This window comes from Megalops cyprinoides, chromosome 12 (assembly GCF_013368585.1).
Source record: "Megalops cyprinoides isolate fMegCyp1 chromosome 12, fMegCyp1.pri, whole genome shotgun sequence".
In the NCBI taxonomy this organism is placed as follows: Eukaryota; Metazoa; Chordata; class Actinopteri; order Elopiformes; family Megalopidae; genus Megalops; species Megalops cyprinoides.
The window spans coordinates 21,502,550-21,530,114 of NC_050594.1; the positions used below are offsets into that span (position 1 = coordinate 21,502,550).

General features: G+C 39.9%; 1 protein-coding gene across 1 annotated transcript; it reads right to left on the reverse strand.

Annotated features, from left to right (window-relative positions):
• Positions 1-820: 820 nt before the first annotated feature.
• txndc16 (thioredoxin domain containing 16) lies at positions 821-27,099 on the reverse strand. The gene is made up of 19 exons (XM_036542485.1): positions 26,628-27,099; positions 25,442-25,524; positions 24,669-24,742; positions 23,370-23,444; positions 22,384-22,505; positions 22,137-22,227; positions 21,767-21,923; positions 20,470-20,636; positions 20,076-20,136; positions 19,876-19,996; positions 19,437-19,583; positions 19,057-19,116; positions 18,407-18,575; positions 15,452-15,588; positions 14,540-14,624; positions 14,065-14,203; positions 9,729-9,925; positions 8,516-8,706; positions 821-1,204 (listed from the first exon to the last, which is right to left on the reverse strand). Exons 1-19 carry the CDS (start codon positions 26,857-26,859, stop codon positions 963-965), a joined length of 2,550 nt encoding a protein of 849 aa, XP_036398378.1. The 5' UTR covers positions 26,860-27,099; the 3' UTR covers positions 821-962.
• Positions 27,100-27,565: the final 466 nt, after the last annotated feature.

Below are 27,565 nucleotides of genomic sequence, written 5' to 3' on the forward strand. Positions count from 1 at the left end.
TTGCGTCGAACAAATGCTTTTGTGCAATAGTTTTCAAGGCAGCTGTGGAGCGTTTGGAACAGCTCTCAGTGCGTAAGACCGACATCCAAATCCGAGCTGCTTATCAGCGCAGGGCTGTTGGAGGAAATGTGTGTGTGTGCACATGTTTTTGTTAACAAAAATAGCCACTTCCACCTCTGTCCTAGCCGGGGCCTTGTGCAACACATTAAAAACCTGGAATCAAAAGCAAACATTGGCTGTATCGAAATGGCATCACCATAGATATGTTTTTTGTTATAATTTGCTTGTTTACAGGCAAATGATCACAATCAGAAGCAGACTCAGTGCGTCTGTTTGGAAATTGCACTTGATGCAGATTACGCCTGGATTCAGCTCCAGCCTTAGTGGCATACTTTCACTGCCAGGGTTTTTGGAAGAGGCCACATGCGTTTAATTACCCACAACTGCTTTTCAGATCAGTGGCACTGATGCTCTGTGTTCTTGTTTCACATGAGTGTAATTAATTTTAACAAGAAAGCTAATACACTTGCTGATTACCAGACGCAATTTAGAACAGACTTTTTCCCATAACTGAAGCATTACAGAATGGAATAAGACACGGAGACTTTGTGGATTTTAAGGCAGTGGGAAGTCCCTCACAGATGGCTCAGGTATCAAAACGACTTTCCTGGAAGATGATCTCATACAGGGCCATTCAATCAAAACACGAAAGACCATCAGAAGACACAAGAAAAAAAAAAAACTCTAATAGATATAAAAATATACATTATAAAAAGTATTCATATGTAAGAGGAAAATAATTTAAACTAGCTGATAAATATGTTCCTTCACTGGCAGGATAGCTACGAGAAACATGTTTCTGCACACCGTACCAATGAAATAGTCTTTGCTGCCATTTGTATGAGGCAAACTTAGTACCCAATAAGGTGCCCCTTTCACTGAGTAAAGCTGCATTCTAGGGATCAGAGTTCATTGTGCTGGTGAGGTGGACGAGGTCCCAGCTGGGACTTGGGGAGCTTGTGATTGAGTGTTCTCCCGTCACCAGAAATCCCCTCTTTGTCCAGCCCTTCTTCCTCCACCTCCCTTCCACTTATCTTCAGCTTTGGGCTCTTCTGAGCAGCGTATCCAGGTGCCTCCTGGTCCATGATTGACAGGAAGTCGTAAAATGGCACAGGGGGACCCCACTTCTCATCTGAAATCACGCCTAGAAGAGAGCACAGCAGATCACGTGACTTCATTATCAGTCCATGCTGCTCCAAGCATCCATTACTCATGCAGAGGAGTCTGAATGACTAAAATCTCCAGAGACCTCATGAAAGGCTTTGAGGGATCCAATATGGAAATAATGAGCACAAGACTGATGGGAACCAACAGAATGCTTTCAGATATCTGTCATTTCTAATGACGCAAGTTTAACTTTACTGTGTTCTAACAGACCCTTCCTTGTCTACATAAAACATAGCACACAATAACAGAAATATCTTACATTTATGGCAGTAAGGTATTACTCACAGTGCTTAATGTATTTTTCAAATTCACCAATCATAGTGCTTAATTATTCCTTGTTAATGTTAAACATGGGAATTACATTGTAAAAATGCTTCCAGCTTTTTTCTAAATAGCACATATTCTGCAATCCTCAATATCCAGTTTCACAGAAAGGTAGTTACAACTTAAAGTAAAGGGGGCACATACTAGTCTTTTCAAAAGCATAGTCTAATGCCCAGTATAATTACACATTTGTTCTCCATTGGCAAGTGATTAGATAGCAATATCTTAAAAGAAGGTTGCTTATTACCAGTGAAATCATGGCATTACCTGATACAGTACTTTCATTATCTAGAAATTATTTTTTTACACAAATTATTACAGATATTACTAGAAATGTATGATTATTTTGTAATTATGGGAGACAATAGTAACAAATAAGTATGTTTAATTTAAAATACCAACTTAATAAAATAATAAAAAAATGAAATTTGTTCCAGACATGTATAAATCCTGAGAGGCAAAAGCATCTCCATTGTTTGTAACTAAAGTTTTAGCAGTTTCACAACAGAAAATTTGGAAACCCTTGCCATACAAGAATGTTTTAATGAAAACAAAAATACATATTGGTACTGAATCAGCTAGTACAAAGTTCACACATGTGCAAAGCATTAATTCTCTAAAGAATGTCAACAAAACTTCCTGTTAAAAATAAAAAGCTGAGAAGGGTTTACACTGTCGTCTTGCAGTACTACGCCTAACAGGGAAAAGGCAACAGCACCCGCGAGCAGGCAAAAGGTTGCTCTGGAATACTGGGCTCAAGGGCCATACTCAGAAACATTCTGAGAGAAAACATAACACTCGAGCATGAATCTAAGATTCAATGTTGTTACCATTTTAATCTTGGTAATGCCCTTATATCTGTATGTCAGTGATCTGCTAGACTTCAATTAAATATGCCAGTAATAGGGCTCCAGAGTAGCTCAGTGGTTATTGCGCAAGCCTTATGAGCAAGATGAGCTCTAATAGCCCGAGTTTGATCCCAATAAATGATCCACATCAGCAAAACAAATTAACTTCTGTTTCACCAGGGACAGGGGTGGGTACGTTGGCCACTGTCTCCTTGTCTCCCCACTCTCAGGCACCCTGTGATTTGTTAGGCTCCTGCGAGTCACTTGGATGACATCGGCAGAGTACAGCCTATCCTCCGATCTGTGAATCCATGCCCACTCCACTGTAGTGTACTGTGCGAATTCCAGTGTGAAAAACTGTTGGCTGTGTGTGAATGTCTCAGAGGATTGCGTTTGTCTCGCCTCAATGCTCCTGCACAGAGGTCGTGGTGGTGAGATGAGCTTAGTATACAATCAGCAATTTCAAAATACGTTTGCATTAAGGGGGAAAAAGCATTCACATAATAGCCACAACTGTTTATGCCCTGTAGCATCTTTTCAGTCTCTAGGTTCTCTGAAAATACTATCAAGTTATTCGTTCATCTGGACTTTTTACTGTTTTATGAGCAATCTAGTCAGCTTTATGAATTTCTGTGTGACTGATTATACTTAGTCTTGAAAATTCCAAGAATACAAATGAATCTTGGGCTATTTTTTATTTTGTATTTATTATATATTTGAATTTCTACAATTAGAAAACAGCCACAGAGGATAAATTTAAGTTAATTAAACTCTTTTGTTTGGGTTTGATCGCCTTTGCACTGAATTTGAACAGTGATCATATCTCCAACTGACGCAACAATGTCTCCAAAACCCTAGAAAATGTGAAGGATGCACATTAACATCACAGTTTGGTAAACAGTGACACATGGCTTTGTTCAACAGCTGAAAACTTTTCCCACTTTGGTCTCCTTAAGAGGTCCTCAGTTGTCTTGGCAAGATGCATCTGGCTGTATTTCCTAACATGTGCAAAGCAAAAATACCCTGTGTACCTGCACTACTGTAATAAATTTATAGAGCACTCAGCTAAACAAAACCTTGCAGTTTAAGTAGCCAGTTATTATTCCAAAGAAGGTCAGGTAGTCATTTTTTCAATAGCTTGTCAAATATTGTTGTAAGATTTTTTTAAAGGAGACAATTAACTGTATCTAGCTGACTAGTCAACACAATATTTTCATCAACTGAACAATGTTTCACATTTATCTGTGTAAAATCAAAACCATAACTTTGCACAGTCAAAACCAACCTGCTTAATTCATACATGTTAGGCTTTCTACCTAGATACAGCCACACTGGTCTGCTAGCCCCAGACCACCTCAGGAAATAGCCTTTTGCCAGACCTGATAAGTGTCAGTGAAGCCCTTGTACAGTAAACCACAGCAGTCACTGCTGGCACCGCAAACCAGCCCATACTAATACAGACTGAGATTTCCTTCAATATTGGAGCACACCCATTTCTACAAGTGGATTCAGATTAGGCTGGAATCAACAGCCGTCAAACAAGCAATGTGGCTTCTCTGGTGACTTTTTTACAGATTGCAAGTTGGTGCAAATATTGAAATATTTCAGCTGTGCTTGAACGAACAAAGATGCTTATGTGCTAACACGAATTAAATTTCATTAGAGCGGGATAGGTGAAATAACTGACTAGCCCTAGGGAAAGAAAAAAATAACAGGTGAGGCAAGGTGAAGAACTGAAACCCCAGGATTTCACAGGAAGTTGGCTGGAGACACTTACTGCTGAGAAGGGGAAAAATTACGTTTTACCACAAAAAATACTGACTTTCTCAACCACATCAGCATGCAAACAATGGAGTGCCTTCAGGGAATTTAGAATCAGAGAGTGCTTTGGAGGAAACCCAAAAAGAAATCAACACTGTCAAATGGTACTCTTAAGAAGTGATGAGTTTTTTCAAAGAATTCATACACAGAGGCAACAATACTAATTGTATTAGGTCAAACACACAGAAGTAGATTGAATAGAAGGGGCATGATCTCATTCATTAAGGAAAGACTATTCAACAGACTGAAACAGAGGCTTAGGTTGACTGAAGTCTGGCACACAAACTAGCAGAATACAGACAACAGCTTCAAAAAGGAAGGCTACTGATCTACAGACAAAGTGGTGGGAAAAAATGATCTGCCATTATATCAAGACATGTTTGTCTTTAAAAGGAAAGCACTTTAAATGTATGACTTCACAAAATAAAAGGCTGAAATTCTTGTGTAATAGGAAGTGTATGCCTGAACTGGAAAGAAAGGTACTGTTCTCCATCTAGAGGCCAGAGCCTCTTACTACAAGATGGCTATTGGCATGCTTTGCATGACTTTGGTATCAAAAGGCAACCTTGCAACCAGGTACAGCAAATAATAATGAGAATTTAAGATAATAAATGATGATAATACTAATATTAGTAATGCTACCACTACAAATACCTCTACTGCTACCACTGCTACTACAACTATGAATAATAATAATAATAATAATAATAATAATAATAATGCCCATTATTATTATTATTATTAAAGCAAGCAACCCATGTCCATCAGCTGTGGGATGTCAACAGGGAGAAAGCAGCCTGTAGTGCAGGTGAATTTACATACATACTCACTGAATATGAACATGGCCAGAACACAGTGAGCTCAAGAATGTGACTATCCTTCTGTTTATTGCATTGCAAAAAATGCAAGTTTTTTGGCCATATAAATACCATACTGGATATGGACACCCTGTGGCTTCAACACACAGTGTTTGAACTGTGCCCAATAGGGCAGGATAGCAATCGATTCCCATAGAACAACCAAGCGTTCTGGTATTCATAAACACTGAATGTCACCCCTGCCCTCTGTCATCATATTTGACTTTAATGTCCTTCCTTAGAAATGAATGCCTTGTCTTCCAATAAATCAGTAAACACAGTCACCATTTATCCATTAAATCATATTTCCCAGGAAAAATCTGAACTGTTGTTGAGTATAGTTCGCTGTTTATTTTATTTAATCTTTATTTAATTTTATTTGGAAAGTACAATTCCAGACAAATGCTAAATAAGAAATGAAAAAACTCTCAGTCTAGGCCAGAGGTCTTTAGGTTATTAACAAAAAGTAATTGAAAGTAAACTTTCAATGTTCACCCCAGCTGCCAAAAAAGTCACCCTTTCGGAAGCCTGAGTTCAGAGAGCATGGTCATTTTTCATTTCGTCTTGACTAGGCAAAAAAGAACCAAATCCCAATTATACATCTGTCATTATATGTAGCACCTCATTCAACTCATAATGATCTGTCCAGAAAAAGGCATCTAGAGTCCCTAAGTCACATCTCAGGGGTTGCCAAACAATGAATCTACTGACAGATTGTTTTAACAAATTCAGTTCTACCCATTTATACTGTTGGAATGGCAGTGTAGCATAGTAGTAAGGAGCAGGACTCGTAACTGAAAGGTTTGATTCCCTGCTGGGGCTCTGCTGTTGTACCCTTGGGCTGCTGTTGTACCCTTCTTAACCAGAGTTGCCTCAGTAAATATCCAGCTGTATAAATGGATAACATCTCCTCTAGCTTATGTTCAAACCCTAGTTTAACTGAAATTAATCAATTCTCAGACAGTATAGACTCCACTTTACGTAAAACTCTGGATGCTATTGCTCCCCTTAAAAGGAAGAAAATCACAGACAAAAAGCTAGCACCTTGGTACAATGACCATAGCTGTGCTCTCAAACAAACTACACGAAAACTCGAAAGAAAATGGCGCTCCACCAACTTTTTTTTCCCAAGTTTTTTCCCTGGTCATGGAAGGGAAGTCTCCTAACCTATAAGCTTACCCTCATAGCCACCAGATCCAAATATTTCTCTACCCTTATAGAGAAAATTAAGGAAAATCCTAGGTATCTGTTTAGCACTATCACCAGAAAAATTAAGAGTCCTGCATTAGTTAACCCTAACATGCCAGCAATTTATAGTAGCGATGACTTTATGAACTTCTTTGACAGCAAAATCATAAAGATAAGAGACACAATACAAAAGTTTTCATCGTCTTCTTCCTCCTGCCTGGCCAGTCCCGTTCCAGACAACATAGGTATGTCTATTAGGCCTGCCTCGTGCCTTGACTCTTTTACACCCATTGAATACAGCGACTTTTTCTTTTATCAATTCATCTAAAAACTCTACCAGCTAACTAGACCCCATAACAACCGGCTTCCTAAAACACCTACTACCTGCAATTGGCACACCGTTATTAAATCTTATCAACACTTCCCTTACGTCTGGACACAGTCCTTCAAAGTAGCAGTTATCAAGCCTATTCTAAAGAAGCCCAATCTAGATCCCAATGACCTGTCAAACAACAGGCCCATCTTGAATTTTCCATTCCTCTCAAAAATCCTGGAAAAAGCAGTATCAAAGCAACGCTGTGAATTTTTACACTCTAACAACATTTTGGAAGTCTTTCAGTCTGAGGTTAGACCTCATCATAGTACGGAAACCGCTCTTCTGAAAGTGCTCAACAATCTTCTACTCTCCTGTGACAATGGCTGTATCTCTCTTCTTGTGCTACTAGACTTTAAGTGCGGTCTTTGATACCATCGATCATCGTATCCTCCTCGACCGCCTTGATAACCTGGTTGGCGTAAGTGGACAGGCTCTATCTTGGTTTTAGGTCCTATCCAGTGTGCGAAATACCCAGTGGCAATCGGGGGTCCACCCCAACCATAGCCTACCTGCCAACATTTAGGTTTCAAAATACAGGATGTTTTTTCGGCGGAGGGCAGGTGGATAGTAAATAAATAAGTAAATAAATAATTTATTATATATAATTTATTTTGATATGCTGTACGTTGTGAAGTGATAGGGACTTCATGACTTATTCAACTGAGAAGCAGGAGTGTGAACATGGGTGAAGAAGTCAGTAAAGCTATTACAGAAGTTTGATCTGTCTTCATAATGTGATTACTTCGGTATGTACAAATATGTGACTAGCATCATTACAAAGCTCTGGTTCCGCTCTTTCTTGTGATATGTGTTCCATATCTATGCAATGACGAGTTCATGAGTAATTCAAACAAGAGTAATGGATGTGGAGATGGACGCAGAGCTGTATGCAGATTCTATCTATGATTAAATTAGTAAATTCAAAACTATTTTTCTCAACAACACATATACAAATATACAGTCACATATACAAGCACCTAGCATCGTTAGCGATGAATACTTCGTGAGCAATTCAACCGAGAAGAAGGGATGTGAATTTGGATGCAGGCTGCGTCTGTCAGGCTTTAAGGGTTAAAAAACGTTTTTAGTGACAATTACAAGTGACAAATAATTTTTAAAGATTTTTCCAGAGACACCCCAAAACCCCCCCGTATTCCACACCCTGGTCCTATCTATCAGAACGATATCAGTTTATCTCCATTAACAATGAATCTTCTGCTCATTCCAGAGTAAGATATGGTATACCACAAGGATCTGTGCTTGGGCCTCTGCTCTTCTCATTATACATGTTGCCTCTTGGCGATAACATCCGTAAACATGGCATTAGCTTCCACTGTTATGCAGGTGACACTCAGTTATACATATCAGTCAAACCTGATGTCCCTCTGAATATATCAAACATGGAGGCCTGCCTAACAGATGTAAAGAAATGGATGGCCCGAAATTTTCTCCTCCTTAGCCCAGACAAAACCGTATCTTCTGGTGGTTTGTCTTTAAGGGTGTGGCTCCATTGTAGTGAACAAGGTTGTTCTGAATTGATACAGCAAAGTGATGTACAGGCAGTTCCACACTTTAATTCAGAATAATCTGGATTGTTAAGCAAAATATTAGACAAACTGGTTACAAATCTCATATATTTGACACGCAATGACCGTTCAGAGAAAGCATTTCAGAACAGTGGGAGAAGGAAGATGGGCTGACACTCCTGGGGATTCGTGGTCATGGGAAAAGTATGAAGGGGTGATTGGGCAAGAATTGCTGGTTTAGTGGTGCAGGCAAAATTGTATAGTTTTGAGGACAGCAGAGTGGATTGACAGCCAATAGTGCTGACTCGTGTAGAGGGGGCCGGGAGGAGACGAAAGAGTAACCCTTACCTGCAGGCTGTTCCTCTTTCTTCTCCACTCTCTGCAGCCACTGTAGGATACCCTCAGACAGTAGGGGCTGTTCTGGAGGGTACTGGAATACCTCCCGCCCAGTGCTCAGCTGGGACAGCACCAGGGCTGGCAGCATAGGCACTGAGCCCAAGTAAGATTCCAAGACAGCCCGCCCGCTCGGAGTCCGTCCTCTGCAAAAGCAAGCACACACCAAGCACGAGTCTAAACACACATTCTACTTGCCGATTTTTCTTTTATGTTAGGATACAAAACATTCCGGTCTGTTCTTATCTCTTGCAGGAACTGGTTGACCAAACTCATTCAGCTTTCTGTCAGGAAATGCTCTCTGGCTGTTTCTGAAAAATGCTACTGAAAAGGGCACCACAGTGATTCAGCTCTTACACATACAGTAATTCGTAGAAGAAGATGCAATAAAGTCAATAGTGTGGTTTTAATTCCCTTAATTTACTATATAAGGGCAATTAAAAGAGCGGAAATATTACACAACCAAGGACTGACAGATGGAAATCGTCAGTTTTTCAGAATTCCCAATTAGTTATGGCTGATGTGACACGCAGAGCATTCTGATTTCCATCCTTGGCAAGGTAGAACATCAGGGACTGATCAACAACTCTGTTTTAACAAGTTTTTTGAAACAGAATGCTGGTGTATAAATATCTCTTCCTGCCACATAAGCAATGGGGAAAAATGGAAAATTGCTCCTTTTTTGCCTTTATAGTGTACCTTATATAATCTGCTACTTGGTTTAAGAGTACTTTGTTATGTACTTAGTTGAAGAGTGGGCAGTGAAGTAGTACGGTGGAGAAGAATAGGGCTCATAACCCAATGCTTGCCAGTTCGACGGGGCATTGCTGTATGTCAAACTGCCTTACCGGTACTGCTTCAGTAAATATTCAGCCGGACAAATACATAGCATGTAAGCTCTGTAAATCGCTCAGGATAAGGACATCTGTAAAACAAACACAACGTACTGCATATGGCAATGCTCTTACCTCCTCTGCAAAACGTAAAGTGATTTCCAGGATATTCTTTGTGTGACGAAAACCAGCTCACTCCTTCAAAACCTATTTGTTGCATCCCTTTACTAAAGTAGAGTTTTAGCCTGCTCAATTCAAGCTAAGCACACTGCTAATGTTTTTGAAACAAAATCAGCTGCTGGAGACACTAAATGAGCAACTGCTGAGGTACTAACAGGTGTATCCAGCAGGGCAGGTAGGAGTCTAGTCGTCCTGTTCCCTGTAGGCTGCGTAGCTCGCCACGGACAGCCTCGTACTGCCTTGCCCCTTCCTCCTCCTCCTCCTCCTCATCCCCCTCATCCCCCACGAAGAGCAACAGGAGAGGCTTTCCAAGCTCCAGGTACGAGGGCAGGTTCTCCACTGTCAACTCCGGCTGGAAGACAGAGTATCACACTTTATTAACGTTTACGGGCCTTCTTAAAGCATCCATAAATACCTGGTATTACTACTTTATAAAGGATTTTTAAACAACTACAACGCTTTAAAATGGACGAAGGACTGATGTGGTGCTAGAATAAAGCCATTTAACTAGAATAAAGCCATATAGTCTTAAAAGTGTCATTTGATCTGCAGGAATTTTATCTTCCGCTGTTGTCTCAAAAGGCATAATGGGACCTGTAAATGATCATGTCTCTCAATGGCTGCCATAGCAATTGATCACTTTCTTGCTGTGAAGCAATGCACTAAATAATATCCAGCAGTACCATAATTGCATGTTCTCATAAACCCCTGATTTGAGCTGTCCTTCTCTTGCAAGTTGTACCTTTCTTGTTTCCTAGAACAAATGCACAAATTTTTAAATAAATTCTCAAGATTAGTTTATTGATATCAATGGAAACCAATGAATGAAAACTTCCAATTGTGCCTTTGCTTCTGCTCAATTGCACTGTATAATATTCTGACACGACCAGCCCTGCAATTTTAACAAAATCAACACAATGCATCTCCCATCTGTCAATCACAAATAGTGGACAGGACCATTAATATTTTCCATACTGGGACCTAAAAACATATGGAGTGTTTTAAAGAACTAAACAGAAAAAACGACGGCATATTAGAGCATTTACGTGTTATCATAGCCTATGTACATCATCCATAGTCATATAGAATAGTTGAAGGCAGGGGCAATACTAAATATATTCTGTTTTGACCCACCAAAAACAAGGACAGAGTATGCACATTTGACTACTCATCTCTCAAAGGTCTTACCCTCCCCACCAGGCAATGACTGGACTACTGTGAATGCATATTTCAGGGCACTGGGCGATACCCTTGCAGGAAGTTGTTGTTAATGTACTGTGGTTAACAAGCTATTTACTGATGGTGGATGAAATGCAAAATGTCATTACATCTAATTTAGGGCACTCTCAACAACAACTTTGAAATCTGTATTTCAATGCCAAGGTGAGAGAAGGAAACTCAAGCAAAAGAGTCACGCCGGCCACAAGACTTTTCTCTAAACAAGCACTCACTTCACATTAGCGGGAGTAGTCTGGTTTGTGTTAAACATAGTTAAAGTTAAGTTAAAACATATAAAAGAGAAAGAATTGTATGGTGTTAATAAAATCGAAACAAGTACAATAAGTATCTGCTCATGCGTACAATTACCAAAATCCTTTCATTTTGACATCACTGCAGCTATGTAATTAGATGTGATACGTTGAAAGAAAAATTGGTGAGTTGGCTCAAACTGTACCAGCTGAATTTAAACCAGTAAATCACTTGCAGTGTGGAAAACCTAGGCACCACAACACAAAGCAAAGTGTTACTACAACCACACAGGCCATCATGTTTGACATCTGGAAAAAACATGGCATGCTACTGATCACACAGATTTTTGCATTCAATGCAAAACACAATAAATATGTACAGCACCTGCAGCGATTTATGAAAACAATGTAGAAAAGGAAAACAACACAGAAAATCATACTATCATTTGGAGCTTGTGCAACAGAAAGCTACAAATGGTGCGTCAGTACAAATCAGAATTTTTTTGAGGATCAACAACTAGCTTGTCCAATAACAAATACCACCTTTTTATTGCTTCAAAACATATTATTATAATACTGTGCACTTCCATATACATTTATCAACAACACCAAGCTAGCACCCCTTTGAGCAATTCCTGCATAGTCTGTGGGAAGCATAATTTCCGGTCAACTTAAAAAATGCAAAAATGTAAAAATAAAAGACCAAGTACAGAAGCGTTGATTTGGTAGATAAATACTGACATCTAGTGTTGAGTTATTCTCAGCAGTGCCTATGCCAGCTCCACTCCTTACAGAAGAGTTCAGTTCAACTCCTTTTCCAGCACTGACTTGAACAAAAAACATCTGGGACTATTGGCAAAGTCCACTTCTGATTTCAAGGGTTCATATCCCCATGGACTATTCCGTACATATATTTCTGGTAATAGATCATACACATGCTGTACACTACTCACAATGTGGAAAAGTAGACCCTGAGAAGCCTGCCATTAGAGATTTCCAGTTCAGAAAAAACCCACAACATCAACAGGAAATGTCCCTGACTTTTCTGGTTTCTACATCTGTTGTGGATATCTGACATTCTGACAAAGGACTGTTGCTTAAGAATGCTGAGCAAACTGAAAATCATGTTTAACAGGAAATTTAGTCTTTATGCTAGCCATGAGTAACTGAACTTTACATTTTAAATAAGATCGCTTTGTTGACAATGCAGATCACTCAAGACACCAGGTTCAAGTGCAATGTTAGCAGTCCGATGTAACAACTGCCAAGACAATTTTCCTTTAAACATATCGTTCTGCTTGTTAAAGTGTTAATTTGTTAGTACTAAGCACAAACGTGTTCTTACACTGCGATTTCAAAGTGTGCTTTGCTCAAAGGAACTCTGGTCTGTTTACATAGGCAAAAGGTAGATTTCCTTTAGCCAGAAAGAATAATTACCCATGGCCTCAACTGTGGAAGGCAATAATGTGCATCCAACAGTGTGACAAAACATGGCCATAACCAAACAAGCACTGGATGTACCGGTTTCAAACAAGCATACAGACAACAGAACACACCTTTACATATATAAACTTTTAAAAGTGATTATTCCTTTTAGAGCATCATGGTTACCTTCAAAGTTTTATTTTTGAGTCTATTTTATTTGAGGGTATTTGTGAGTCTTGACATTGTTATTTGTGAATCCACAAATTACTTACATTCAAAAGTAAAGGGCCTCCTATTTGTCATTGTAATATTCTGACTGGCACAACTGAGCAAGTATGACATGACTACATATTAATGCATTTGATCTCAAACTGGATAACCAATGCACTATAACCATCTCTGATTGACTCTTGTCATACTGAAGCCAAGCGTAACTGTGAGAGACACAAACAACACAAAGAAACGAATGGTACAAGAATATTGTAGACACACTGCTAAAAAAGTTCATTTCAAAATTTGCTTTTCTTTTTTCTGCTCAAATAGTGCTGACCAGGCCAGTATCCCAATCAACAACTGTGAATTTACGGTTCTCTCTCGAAAGCTTTGTCATGACAGACACCCACTCGGCTTTGTTTCAAAACATGTTTCTGGCTTTTTGGGGATGAATGTTAACATCTGCATAAACCTCATAATACGCTATTCCCGGGGGTTTTTTTATATAATCTTGAACCTTTGTGGAGTGAAAACTTAACACTGCTTCATATGTCAAGAATTTCATGGAAACTAGTCACCACATAGCTGGGATTGTGTTAGCCTCAATTCCAAGAATGCATTTGTAGGGGGTCTTACTCAATTATGTGTGAAGCTTGTGGTTCCAGGCTCGCTGGCAAGAAGTTTAACTTCTTCTATCAAATACCTACATTTAAATCTAAATAACAAATCTATAAATACATAGTGTATCTACATGGTCATACAAGTCATGGTGCACAATCATGTATATTCCTTGACCAGGAATAATTTATTTATTAATCTACTCATTTATTCACGCAATAATGAGAGATGATGATGATGAAAGAAATGGTGATACATAAAGTGAACAAATCTTGCTGTGGGAAACTGCCATCCAGTTGGAGAACGCATAGTAATTCAACTTATTACTTCCAGTTGCCCGGTGAAAAAATCAGCACTATAATTTTACCACATGCTATGATGTTTGTTTCATAATAAATACATCAGAAACAGTATTAACGTTACTACATTATTAAATAATTAGTTTCATCATAGTTTAACATATTTACAAGTAAGTTCAATTGTTGCCATGTACTCCCCTAGCAGACAGGATGCTGTAAATTTAGGTTCTACCAAAATATCACCCAGATTCATCCCATTGGGTCTCATTTGAGTAAACAAAACAAATGATAGAGATTTTGTTTTCGTGCCTCTATGGATGGGGGGATACCAAGTGGAGCAAGAATTTTATTATAACATGAAGGCTGGTAACATCCCTCCCTATCCTAGTCCTTTGCCTTCGCCAAGATGAAACAACAATGATAAACTTTCTATCATGCCATATCAGATATAAAGAAGAACCCCTTACAAAGCTGTCCAGCACAGCCTTGCGGATGTCTGCAGCCATTTCTTCCACTGTAGACAGATGAAGGGAATAAGGCTCAATATGGGTGCCAGGCCCCCTGGATAATAGGATTGCAGGTAGCGTCACTGAGTAATCTTCAGCCCTGAAAAAGGACAGAAAAAACAGCAATGTTACATATTAACACAAAATACACATACAACCACGTCTACGTTCCAGTGGGAGGACATTGACCAACTAGCATGAAATGTCATCGCTTTCACAGAGACTACTTGTCCCAATTGAGTGGTATCAGTTTAAAATGCATGCGTCTGTGGCCACATCTCTCTCTCATGAAGAAATAGCTCATCTGCATCAACATAGACATGAAATACATTTTTTCATAAAACAATAAAGTGAAGAAAACTATATTTTCCCCACATTTCAGACATGAAATAAAAAATAAGACAGGAGATAAAAAAACCCTACAAACGCAAAGTACCATTTTTGTGTCTGCGTTTCTGAAAAAAGGCCCAGCACTGTCTCGCCTCTCAGGAGCCTCGCAGCTTCCTCAAACATGCCTCTTCCTGGAACAAAAAATGTTTCCTTATTATTACCTCAAATTATGGAGCAATTTAGTTCAAATAAAAAAAAAACATCATCTTTCCAAGGGAGCACGCACAGGGCAGCTGAGGGTGGACTCAGCGTGCCTGCAAGCAATTCATAATTGTAATTAAAAACATTATCTTTCCTGGAAATTCGATCTTTACATTATTTATGCTTTTTTCCCTTTATGCAACTTTGTTTTGGAATCACCACTGCACGTTACGCAAACTCCGCAGTAATACAAGAGCACTGAGGCGAGACTAATTCACACACATGCAGCCAGAGGCTATTTTTCACAGATTAAATTACATTATTGTCATTTAGCAGATGCTCTTATCCAGGGAGACTTACATAGGTTACAATTTTACATGTTACCAATTTATACAGCTGGATATTTTCTCCATAAGTACCTTGCCCAAAGATACAGCAATAGAGCTTTAGCGGGGAATCAAACCTGCAACCTTTTGGTTACAATCCCTGCTCCTTACCACTATGCCATACAGCAAGTCACACAGTGTACCAAAGTGGGAACCAACTGGAGGATGCGCCCTTTTCCGCTGACGCCATCTGAGCAACTTAGAGGTGCCTGATGAATTGTGAGGTGCCTGAGAGGGCCAAGACAAGGAGACCCTGCCGACATACCCAAACCCCAACAGAACAAAACTAATTGTCCCACTGTGGGCTCCCAGTCTGTCGGGCTGATGACATGTCGGGATTGATTTTGGGCTGTAGGATTTCTCTGGAGCCCCTAGAAATAAGATATGACATGCCAAAAAGCCGTCCCTAAAGACCGAATGGGACTGTGTACCTGAGTCGGGACTGGAGCCAAACAGGCCCAGCACTCTGACTGGGGAGAGGGCAGCATGACCCTGGTGCAGCTCCCCTCCCAAGAAGGACCACGCTTTTTCCTCAGAAGGCAGGAGTACAGGGGTGGGCACATGACACCTGCCAATCAGAGAAAACAGGTTATGTTCCAGAGAGGACCAGAGAGCAGATGTGGCACAAGGCAGCGCGCAGAGCAGTGGTTAGGGTGAAGGACCGGTGATTGCAAGGGTCGGGAGTCAGAATGCAGAGCAGCACCGTGCTACCGACACCTGAACCGAAATGCCATGAGAAACTGAAAAAAAGTATTCAGGATGAAAAATTTGAAATTTAAGTGCTTTTAAGTCCCTGCAATTTCATTGTCTTGTCTATGTGAATTTCTAAATAATAAAAATATGGATGATCACAGCCAACATGCACTCACAATCCCTTCCCCCACGCAGTTCCACTTCTCCCTGTTATTACAGTATACTATATTATACAGTGCATAATTATTTGAGTGGAAGGAACAGAAAGATCATCAAAAGATGCTTCCATAAACCACTGCCATCTCCCTAATGGTAACAGGCAAGTGAAGAGAGAAACTCCAGAATTACTTTTCCAGTTAATTATCAGATGTGCAACCATAACCTTTGCCCAGCTGAAACTACTTAGATCACTCTGATATCAAGAATCACATTGCTTTAAACTGGCTTTTAACGACATTAATGATATCATGGCATTTTAGATCAATCGGAGTAAAAGACTGGAGGGAATTGCTGAGACTTTACTGGCAGTGAAAAAGTATTAAAACAACTGAGAAATTTGAGTGTACGCATGCAACCCATGTGAAGTAAAACCAGACCCAAAGAGTTGCAGGGAGGCCTCCCAGGCTCGAGCAGTTCAAAAGCGCCATGGGATTTCGTAATGATGAGCTGGTACATCGCAGCCAAAATCTCAGTTAAGGGAGGGTTTCATCAAGAGACTAAAAGTAGATATTCTATTTATTACTGTAACAACAGTGAGTGTCATGCCATTAAAGTACTGCGTGCCAAGAACCGGACATTCTCTAGGATACATTTTTTATCACTCTGTTATTTACTACTGTCTATCAAAACTCACATGTCTTAAAGTACATTGTATAATTTCAGGTATTCTATGTAATTCTATCTGCGCAGTGCCAGCCAGAAGCAGATGGGCTCCCCCTATGAGCCAGGTTCTGCTCAAGGTTTCTTCCTGTAAATTAGGGAGTTTTTCCTTGCCACTGTTGCCTTAGGCTTGCTCTCAGGGGGTCTCAGGCCTGGGAACAATGTAAAGCTGCTTTGTGACAATTTGTGTTGTAAAAAGCGCTATACAAATTGAATTGAATTGAACTGAATTGAATAAAGTGACAAATGCAAGGCTTTAGCTCTGAGACTCCCTCTCACTGTGGCAGATTACTGTGGTGAAAGGAAATTTTCCCCTTGTTGGAGATCTATAAAAAATCTGAAGGGCTCTGATTACTGAACCAAAACATTTATGGGACACAACATATGCTGAATCAAAAATGCTTACTTTGCCCATGATAATATTTTCAGAAAAGCTCTTTTTACCTTAAAATATGGAGTATTAGACTCACAGCAAAACTACACAACCACATGTGACAACAAAGGCCAGACTAGGGCATGCTTATTATAACCACACAACTGAAACTCCTACAGTGTAAGCGAGCCTAGCCACCTACAGCTGTCTTACAGAATTAAAAGGCTGCAGTGTCAATATGCAACAGTGGGACTTCTGTGCATTTACAGTCAACATTTTGCATGGAATTTGCTGTATTTATTGCACTTAATAATGCTTTGCTGTGTGGCTCCAAGTAATTATAAAAACCCATAGCAAGAGGGTTGTCCATCATTTTACTTGCACTGATGTTGACCGGTACAGGGGATAGCTACTAAGTAATGAAGTCATAAGTACTGATCATAAATTAGCTCATACCATTTTCTGAATTTACTCTTCTTTAAAAATTATTCACTTGAATGGAATTAATAAAGCAGATATGGCAGACTGCCTTTCTATTACATACTTCATAAACTGATGGATTTTGACAACAGAAATTCAAATTATAACAGCTGCAACAGAAGTAGTAGCCCTGAAATGCGCTCTTCACCCTACGCATGTTCTAAGTTAAATTAGATTGTCCAGCTTTAATTTATTATAAAAGGATGAAGTTAGATGCACAGCTGGAAGGTAAAATGGTGCTCATCTATGATTCGAACAGCTTCATTTTTGATCTACAAGTGTGGTGCGCATCATATGTATTTTTTGTATTTTACGACTTTGAAAGGCCAGCGCTGTGTCATCAGCGATCTAATAGCCTGGGGCCGAGTCACAAAGGAGCCCTGGAAAAACAAGATCATAAGAAGGTAGCCTATGTTTCACTTATACACAGCTAATGTACTGAAAATGCATTATTCTCTTTGTAAAGTAATTAAAGCTTTAAACTCTGTCCATTGCTGTAGATCTGTTGGAGAGGAATCTTTCCTACATTAATATATAAGCATTGGTTTTAGCTGCTAGTTTCACTGTAAGATTGCTTGGGCAACAGAACAGAAGAGAAAAATGAACATTTAGAGCCAGCTTTACAGAGGAACCCTGCAGGAGACAAAAAATAAAAACAATGCTCTTTGCTAGCAAGTAACTTGCTAATGCATCAGAGCCCCTCAATGCTCTGTCAGTCTCCATGTGCTTAGTTTCTGGATTAATGAGATAAGTACAACATACAATGTATGTAAGCCAATAGTTTAACAGACATGGAAAGCATCTCAAATCATTTTTTGGTGGCATGCGTCTTTGAGCACTGCTTTCTAAGTACTGTTAAAATAGCTATAAGCTATATTTCTCTTCTGCCCATTATTGCTGCAATGTTTATGCACTGATATTTGTAGTAATGTCGAAGAGGAGTGGAGGAATGTTCCCTCACAGCATGATGAAGTTGCTCAGGCTTTCGGCTCCCAGCATGCCCCTGTAGGGCTGGGGCGGCTCCCCGGGACGGTACACCCTCACCGTGGGGAAGGCAGAGACCCCCTCGCTGCTGCACACGTCCGTCCACTCGCCACAGTCCACACAGGCCAGCTGCACACCCGCCACACCTGCAGAGACAAACCGGCGTCCTCACGCCTCCTTACACCCAAGACTCTCACTTGTTCTGGGAGGAACAAGTGGTTGCACAATCATTTAAAGCTATAACGCTGAAAATGTGGCTTGGAGAGGTTATTGACAAGAAAATTGGAAAATAAACTTAAAGTGCAATTTAATTCTGTCTCAAGACCACTACAACCAAGATATCATGGAGGCATAAAAAATAGTACATTTATGAACCACTGCATGTGCAGAAACTGACTGAGAATCCCCTTACAGGAGATTAATTGTGACAGGTATACTAAAGCAAGCAGGTTTTCTTCCATGACTCCCTAAGGGCCATCATGTTTCACTGTATCTCATGAGCATGAACTCAACATTACATGCAAATACCATTTTCAGTAAGAAGAATTTCAAGTATAATTACATTTAAACAAAACTGTACAACTGTATCTATCTGTATCTGTATCTAAATGTAGACGACATCTTTACCTTCCAGTGTTTCAGCAACGTCTTGGTATGACTGCATGAAAGCCATGGATACAGCATCCCCTTGAGGGCAAATAAGACATTTTTGGTTAATTCTTTATTCTTTATTTTTCTCTGTATTTGTTGTTCTCATTCAGGCCAAGTCTCATGCCAAAGGATATAACAGCTTGCCCCATCTGGTATTTGATTCCTCTGGTTACGCGTTCAACTTCACAGTCATCAAATCACACAGCAATCCTATCTTTGATCTCAGGTACTATTTGAAGCTACTAAGCAAACGCTATACAGGAAATGCAGCGGATAGTAAAACGTGAATTTCAGCTATTATGGATAACATTGTGCAGCACAAATTTAACAGGTGAATTTACTGTAGATATACTCACATTTGACAAAGAACAGCACCACCACGTGGTCATATTCTGTCACAGCTTTGTTGAATGTGTCTGCTGTCAACTCCAAGATCAGTTCCAGGTCCAACCCCAGGTCCCTGTCCCGGTACACAGACTCTGCTACCTCATCATCTAAGACATCTGGGAACATAGAGAGTAAATTTGTTTGCTGATTTAGGATTTGTTTGCAAAGAGAATGCATTCAAGTGCATCTCTTTACCTACATTTAAAAAAATAACACGCACAAGTTGGAACAAAATCCCTTTAACAAAATTGCATATCACGGTCTTTACCTGGCAGTGTGTGTTTGACATTTCCAACAGAGCCTGAGCAGATGGTAAATTATTCCTGATACTTACACAGAGTGAAGAAAATCCACCTTAGGAAGTGCTAATGAGGGAAACGCATGTATTGGAGATTATTATTTTTTTACCAAGGACGGCCCAATCCTCTTCATCTTCCTTGTCTTCCTCTTCATCTTGAACTGGTTCTTCTCTGAAAAGGCTGAAAACTTCCTCAATGTTTTTCAAGGTGAAGTACTTAACTGCTGAACCCTGGTTAATGGACAAAAAAGCAGATATTCACAAACCAGTGATGTTTGGAACATAAAATTTGTGCTTTATAATTTCTTACCTCTGCAGGTAGTCTGTAAGCTGCATTGTACTCTTGAGGAGTTTTCACGTCAGGACTGTCCCTGCCCCAAAGACAGAATCCAGCAAATTTGACACACATTAACTTCATCATTTTTACAGAATTGCATATTGCCAGAAACATTTCCAGATGTGCCTCATTTTCAAGGAACTGCCCTTTGCGTGAAACAGCTCCACACATGCCTTATTGCCTAATTTTTTTAGGAACTGAAAGAGACAGCTCCACTTGTACGCATGTGGATTAGCACGCACTTTCAGCAACATCTTGAGCAGCTTAGGGATCTTAAACTACGATTTCATCAACTACTAGTCGTAGCAGCAATACTGATAAGAGGAGTCTTATCCATGATTTCACAGTGCCCCCTGCTGGTACGTACCTGTGTACAAGAGCCAGGCCCACCTCACCCCGAAGCCTCCAGGCCAGAGTCTCTGCAGTGTTTCGATCCACGGCCAGGGTCTCAGCCTGGGTGAAGAGAAACAGCAGGGGTGTGCGGAGGCGGTTGTGGACCGTCTCCACCTCAGTGGGGTCCATCCTCGTCTCTGTCTGACATAGAGAAAGTGGAGTGGATTATACAGGGCTCCCGGCCAAGAGAGAACCATGTAATTCCTCTACCCACTTAATGCATTATTTATTTACTTGACAGATGCTCTTATCCAGAGTGACTTTACAAAGCTATTAAGGCATGACATCTTAAATGCATCACAGGAAAAACAAAATCAATGACTAAAGTACATAGCAGCCAGACCAACAGTAAGTCAGCACTGAGATGAAAAACAATGTGAAAGTAAAATCATAGTAAAACTATGTAAAACTGCCAAACAGTAGTCTATAAATGCAAAATTACAGTCATGGTGTGTATTTGGCACCAAACAACAGTGACCAAAAAACAGTGACTATTACTACCCAAAGGAGCTACATAACACTATACAATAATTAATTTAAACCTTGAGTGATCAGGTTTATAGTGTTTTGTACAGGACATATCCAGACAATGCCAAACAAGATAAAGTCAGCACCTTAGCCTGATCAGGTTACTGGAGAAAAATCAAAAGTTCTTCACCTACCAGGTGGACCAAGGAGTTGGACCCACAGACAAATAAAAATTGTATGACAGAATTAGAATTAGGTAAAAGCACCCCAAAATTCAAAAGTAGGTGTGCGAACAAACAAAATCAATGATCTATAAACCCATCATAGCAGTATTATTTATCATTGTTATTTTACTGGGAATTATCCCACTGATATTCCACTGATAGTCCTGGAACTGGAACTGCTCTCAGATTAACCAGTCAACTAATACTGGTGTAAATGAAAAGAGCAGCTGAACCACCACAACCAATGACTGCACTGGAAAGATACAAGTCTGTTCTAAGGATCGACTCACAGCTGGTAGTACAGTTCACTTTGGTCTCCTCCACTTGTCAGTTTCAGCTTCAAGCACTTCATTTTGTCTTTGGTCTTTCTCCATGGACTGAATCATGGAGAAAGCACTACTTTTTTTGGTGACAATTTTCACATAAACATTTATGAAACACATGCACCTCATGGCAACCACAGCTACAGGACTTTTGTCTTGCTCTGACAATTTCAAAGTAAGAAGCTATTCATCCTGGGGGCCACCTACACTGATCTAGGGGGCTCTTTTGGAAAAACAGGTATGTAGGCCATCTCACCACCAATGGAGCTTCCATCAGCTGCAGGAACGTGTATATGTTGAGGGTGGTGAGGGGTCTCTTCAGGGCAGTGTGGTGACAGGGGTCAGAGCGGCGCATCACTTCCTTACAGTGCAGGAACCACAGGCCGGACTGGAGTGAGGATGGGTCCTCCACACTGCTGGGACACAAGCACAGCCACACATTAGCAGCGCCTCATCGCTAACTCGAACTACTTAATGTACATTACGGAAGGACTACGAGTTATCCACAGCGAGTGAAACACTACGCTGCCTCTGCTCCCTCTGCTACAGCCCTGTGCTGCTTCTCCTGAATTTGGAAAGGCACTGGGGGGTGCAGGAAACACGTGGCGCTGGGAGAAGTGACTCACCCCATGTGCTTCAGCACAGAGCCTCCTGTCGTCAACACAAATTGATACTTGGTGCCGTACACGAATGTGGCCTCCATCACAGCCCGGTGCTCTGTAAAAGCACCAAACGAGCATGGCATAGTATGAACAGCACTCCTACGGGGAAAGAAGGTTCTCTGTGTATATGCAAGCAAGTTCATGTGAGAAAACTATACCAAAAGAAAGACAGGCATGCTCGAGCATGAAGGTCTATTAGTGAGACACATACCTGGTAGCCCCAGGATCTGAACGTATGCCAGTACGACATCAGCCAGGCCTTTTGCTATCCTCTCAATGCTCAGAAGCTCTGCTGGTGTCTGCACATACCTAACCTCATTGAAAAGTACCGCACTGTGGTGGGAGACACAGTTACATTCAGAAGCAAGTCACACACAGACCTGTGCAAGAGGTTGACACATCCACACACCATTATGAAATATGCACACACTTATCACAGATATAAGCGTTACACAATGCAAAGGCAGTAAAGCAAAGGCCTGGTAATGTTAGCACTCAGAAAACATAAAACTCCTATAGCACAAACAGCAACAGCTCCTATAGCAAAAACAACTGAAGCTGTCTATTTTTTTTATCCCAGAGGGACCAATGCTTTTGTATCCGTGATAAAGATTCTTAATCAACATTGCTTATGTAAATATCTGGCTGTATGAATAAATATGTGAAAATTTAAGATATGCCAAAGGCCCTGGTTTAGGGCATCCACTTAGCAAATCATTAACAATCATATTTGCAATTTTCACATGTACATAAAAACAGCTAAAGGAGTGCTCTTAAAATCAGCTCCTGGAAGTCCTTAATTCAGCAGATTTTATACACCTCTTTTTACTTATACCTTCTCAGGAAAAATATCTGAACTCACCCAAAAATAACAATGAATTGATTCAATGAAGTGATTTAGGGCAAAGATGCAATGAAAACATTCCAGGGTTTTTGGGACTCAAACCAAATCATACAGAACATTTTCCAAAAGAGGAAGCAGACAGGCTAAGTGAAATCTGCAGTTCTGACTCCTTCAGCAACAAGAGTCAAGATGGCTAAATGAGTCAACATTTAGGTTTCAAAAAATTATCAAAGTATCAAAAAATTATCATCAATCAATTATCGTATTAAAGACAGAATGTAATTGCATCTATAATATTGTGCCACTCCAGGGACAGGTTGGCTGAATGACTTGGTTAAAAGTGGGTTACTCACAATAGAACATGAGCCACAATAGCATCGACATCAAACACAGTGTCTGCGTCAAAATTCTTCAGAACATCAGATCCTCTGGAAAAAAGAGAAAAAAGTCAGTAACTCCTAGAGACATACTATACCAGTCATATAAAAAGACTAAGACTCTATGTTTTTTGCTAATACTACCTGGTTACCAAATCATTACTAATCAAGACCAATATTATAACACTGAGGGGCAGACACTTTCTGTACTGTACATCACAGTTAAAAATAATTGAATTGTAGTGCAACAGAGCATATATCAGAGAATATCAGCAATATTTTTTGTCAATGAGGGTGTATAGTGAGGAAGACTTCATACTTTGTAAATGATGACTCTAATCATCAGAACAGAGAATCGGTGCATTTTTATATACTATCTAGATGACAATAAAATAACGTGGCATGTGAGTAGCTCAGCTGCTTGAGGTGCTCGTTCCAAGCGTAGGCTGAGTCCTGAGACCCAAGACACTGCAAGTTTGATTCTGGGCTGCTTCATAAGCCAACAATGAAGCCTGCAGCGGCACATAACTGGCTCTGTTTTACTGGGGTAGGGGGAGTAACAGCAGCCAGTGTCCGATTGCCATACCGCTCAACAGCACACTCTAGCAACTCATCAGGCGCCTATGAGTTGCTCAAGGACATGAGTGTGAGATGTGCCTATCCTCTGTGCAGCATTTGGCCTCCTGTGGTGCAGTGTGGGACTTCTGGTGCAAAAAACGGCTGGTGGCTGCATGTAAGTGCATCAGAGCAGCACATTCATCATGCATCTAGACACTCCAGCGTTAAATGCAAACGTTGGACGTTGTGACGATACGAGCTTAATGTGCCTGACTGCCAATTTCAGAGTGAAAAATGGGGAAAGGCATTAAAAATATGATACGCTACCTACCTGGTAGCTAACAAGCCTAGCTCATTTTTAAACTTATTTACTAGGTAGATAGCTAGATTTTCAAACTTGTCAGCTTATTTACCTGTGACTTGACAGCTGTGAAATGGCTAGCTAGCAAAGTCAGGCCATTTCCAGTCTTATCAGCTTATTAACTAGCTTTTAATCAGAGACTATTTTCAACCTTACTAGCTAGCTTCCTCACTGGAAATAAAATGAGGAATCTAGCTGGCAGTCTCAGTGGATGTTCAATTTTATAAACTCCAGCTTGTGCTGTTCCTTGATAAAAAAAAAACAGCTCTTGCCACATAAGTACAATACTAAACACAATATATCACCTTTCAGTTAAACAGAATCTCATCATAAACAAATGAAACTGAAACGCTTACCGGAACAAATATACTTTCTTCATCAACTTTTCACCTGTGCAATACTTTGGCACTCTTTCTTTCGTGCAATTTACCTGCAAAACATTCAGTTAAAAACACCACATGTTTCAAATGTTGATCGCGATCAGATTAATCTACCCAAAGTTGAATCCTCCATGTCCAACAAAATTTAACTTAAAACAAATAATTTATTCTATCTTGTGTTCATGCATACATCAATAGTTTAGTTTATTAACCATAATATACTGATGACATTGTAGTGTAATGGGCTCAGAGAAACTAAAATAACAAGGTGAACAGAACAATTGTTAGATTACATATATACATTTTACTTCCCTTTCATCAGCTACAAGATTCCCTACAAGACTGCAGTCAAATAACTCAACTTGGATGCAGCCGGTTAGGGTTAGGGTTTAGGTTTAGGGTTTAGGGTTAGTATATTGTGGGTTAATCTATAGTTAACGCTTCCCTACGAAACTGAGAACTGATTCCCCAAGGCAGCGATGTGGCCTTCATTATCTCACAAACCAGATGAGGACAAGGATGCAAATTACATAAATGCATTCTCTCACAAGAGGGAGGGACAGACGAATTGGCATAGGTGTTGGATTCCACATGATGCTATGCTTAGAATTCTGCATGCTAGCTGGTGGAAACCGTGTCACTGCTGTTGTCTAATGTCTAACTGTGGAACGTTTACCTAAAAAAGCCAAGAAAGTTCTCTGCACCAAAGCTTACGTGGGTATCTTTCATCTCAAAATCATTTTGGTTACCTTAGCAACTAAAATACCATAATCTTCCAAAGCGTCTGCAGACTTCTCCAGGTGCTCAAGGAAGAGTCTAATGGTGGGATTAACTGAAAAACATCAAATTCAGGAAGTTATTATGAGTTTTTACTTTCTACCAATAAGAACACAAAAACAAAGTATAATTTTGAGAACAGACCATCTCTATGTGAAGTTTGGATATGAAGGGCCCCAGAGTCTACCCATAAATTCTTTGAAATTGATCCATGGATTTATAACTAATGTGAAGATCTACCTCCTAGTCCTGCAGAGAAATATAATAGCAAGCATAAGCACATTTTTTCTAACAATGTGTCAAACGTGGTTGCTCAGTCTCCCCAAGTAAATCCATACCTCTCCCCTACTCATAACGTCCCACCAGTTACCAATCACAGTACAGAGAGCCACGATCAACTCTTGGCCTAGATCCTGACACCTCAACCCCTGTTACCTGGAGGGAAATCTGTGGTAGTGCTATTGATCAGTCGTAAGCACTGTGTGTATGTTGGTGTGCTGCGAGTTGATACAGCTCTTACGGTTGTTCTTATGTTATTCTCATGCTTCTTTGTTCAGCATTTTCTTTGTTTTTAATGCTATTATGCTTTTATTGAAAAGAGAAGATGTTTTCCTTACAATCACTTTAAAAACTATATATTAGCTTATGTTAGATCGGTTGCATGCATATATTACTACTTGCTACTTAGTACCCAGGACCTAGGTGAAATTTGTGCCTGGTTGACAGTACGTTCATCCTATTACATACTGAGCATGAGCTGAGCAGAATATACTGTTTCAATAATCAGCATAACGTACATGCTGCTTAAATCAAGAACATTTTGCCTGTCATCAAGCACATAATCAATATTTGATCATTTTGCATATAGCCCATGACAAGGGGAAACGGGAGGAAGTACATTTATTTAAATGAATCCAACCTATTCTTTACCAGAACTGAATGCCAGCTGACCCTGAATCAAAAAGCTTACATATTATATTCAAATTACAGGTTGTAGGGACATATCTATATTCTCCAATATGACCTACACATCCTACAATACATTTGTATTTACATTTGTAGCGTTTATTTATTCATATTCAAAATTAATCATGTAAATGTATTATAATATGAAACGTGTATCCTAGGGCATGTTCACGTTTGATTGGAGTTGCTTACCTTGGTTTCCAAAATACACGAAGGAAGTCTTCCCAGACTGCAGTGCTTCAAGAAAGCTAGTTTTTGTATGATCTATTAATTTTGAGGTATTTGCGGTGACGCATGGAGTCGTTTTTATACACAGAAAGAATACCAAAAAACAAAAAGCCCAGGCCATGCTTGGTAAAAGATGCTTTAAATATAAAAAACGCACATATTTGGGCCTATATGTTTTAACTTTTATGCGATTCATTTTTGAATATTTCTCAAGTTTTCTATATTACTTTTGGACATATTAGCTACATGTGCTAGCTAACGTTAGACCTCCTTTCTTACAACTTAAGAAATCATCATGATATCTTAATTAGCTCGAGATTCATGACCTGCAAGATCAAACACATTCACCCTCTTAGGTGTAAATGTAAATGTTATTGGGTTGAAACAATTTACAGGGAATTGCTAGCATCTAAACTTGCACTTCGTTTTGTTTTTCGAGAACAAACCCTTCTGTTCAAATTTTAACTTCCGGTAATGGCAGATCCCGGACTTCCAAACAAGCCAATGAAATTGAGAGTTTTTTTAAAGACACTTCACGTGGTGACAAGTCCAATAGCAGACACTGGGAGGCTGAGCACTTAGAGCTGATATCATCGACAACAAATAGAAACGCAAAAAAGAGGAGGCCTGGTGTAGGCCTGACCAATTAAAAATCACTTGAGTTTGGTAGGCGGAGAGTTACATTTATACGCTTATTACAAGGGAAAGGGTTTAAATTGTATCCATTTTGGTTCCACTGAGGTCCGTATCGAAGCTAAATGTAAAGTGGTTTTGAGCCAAGATGGCGTAGGCAGGGAACCAGAGTCCAGTTGTTGCCTATTGGCTAGGAGGCGGGTCTCAAATTGCAGTCTCGCTCAGCTGATCGCTCCCCCCATCACATCTCCCCTTTCCCAGAGTTGTTT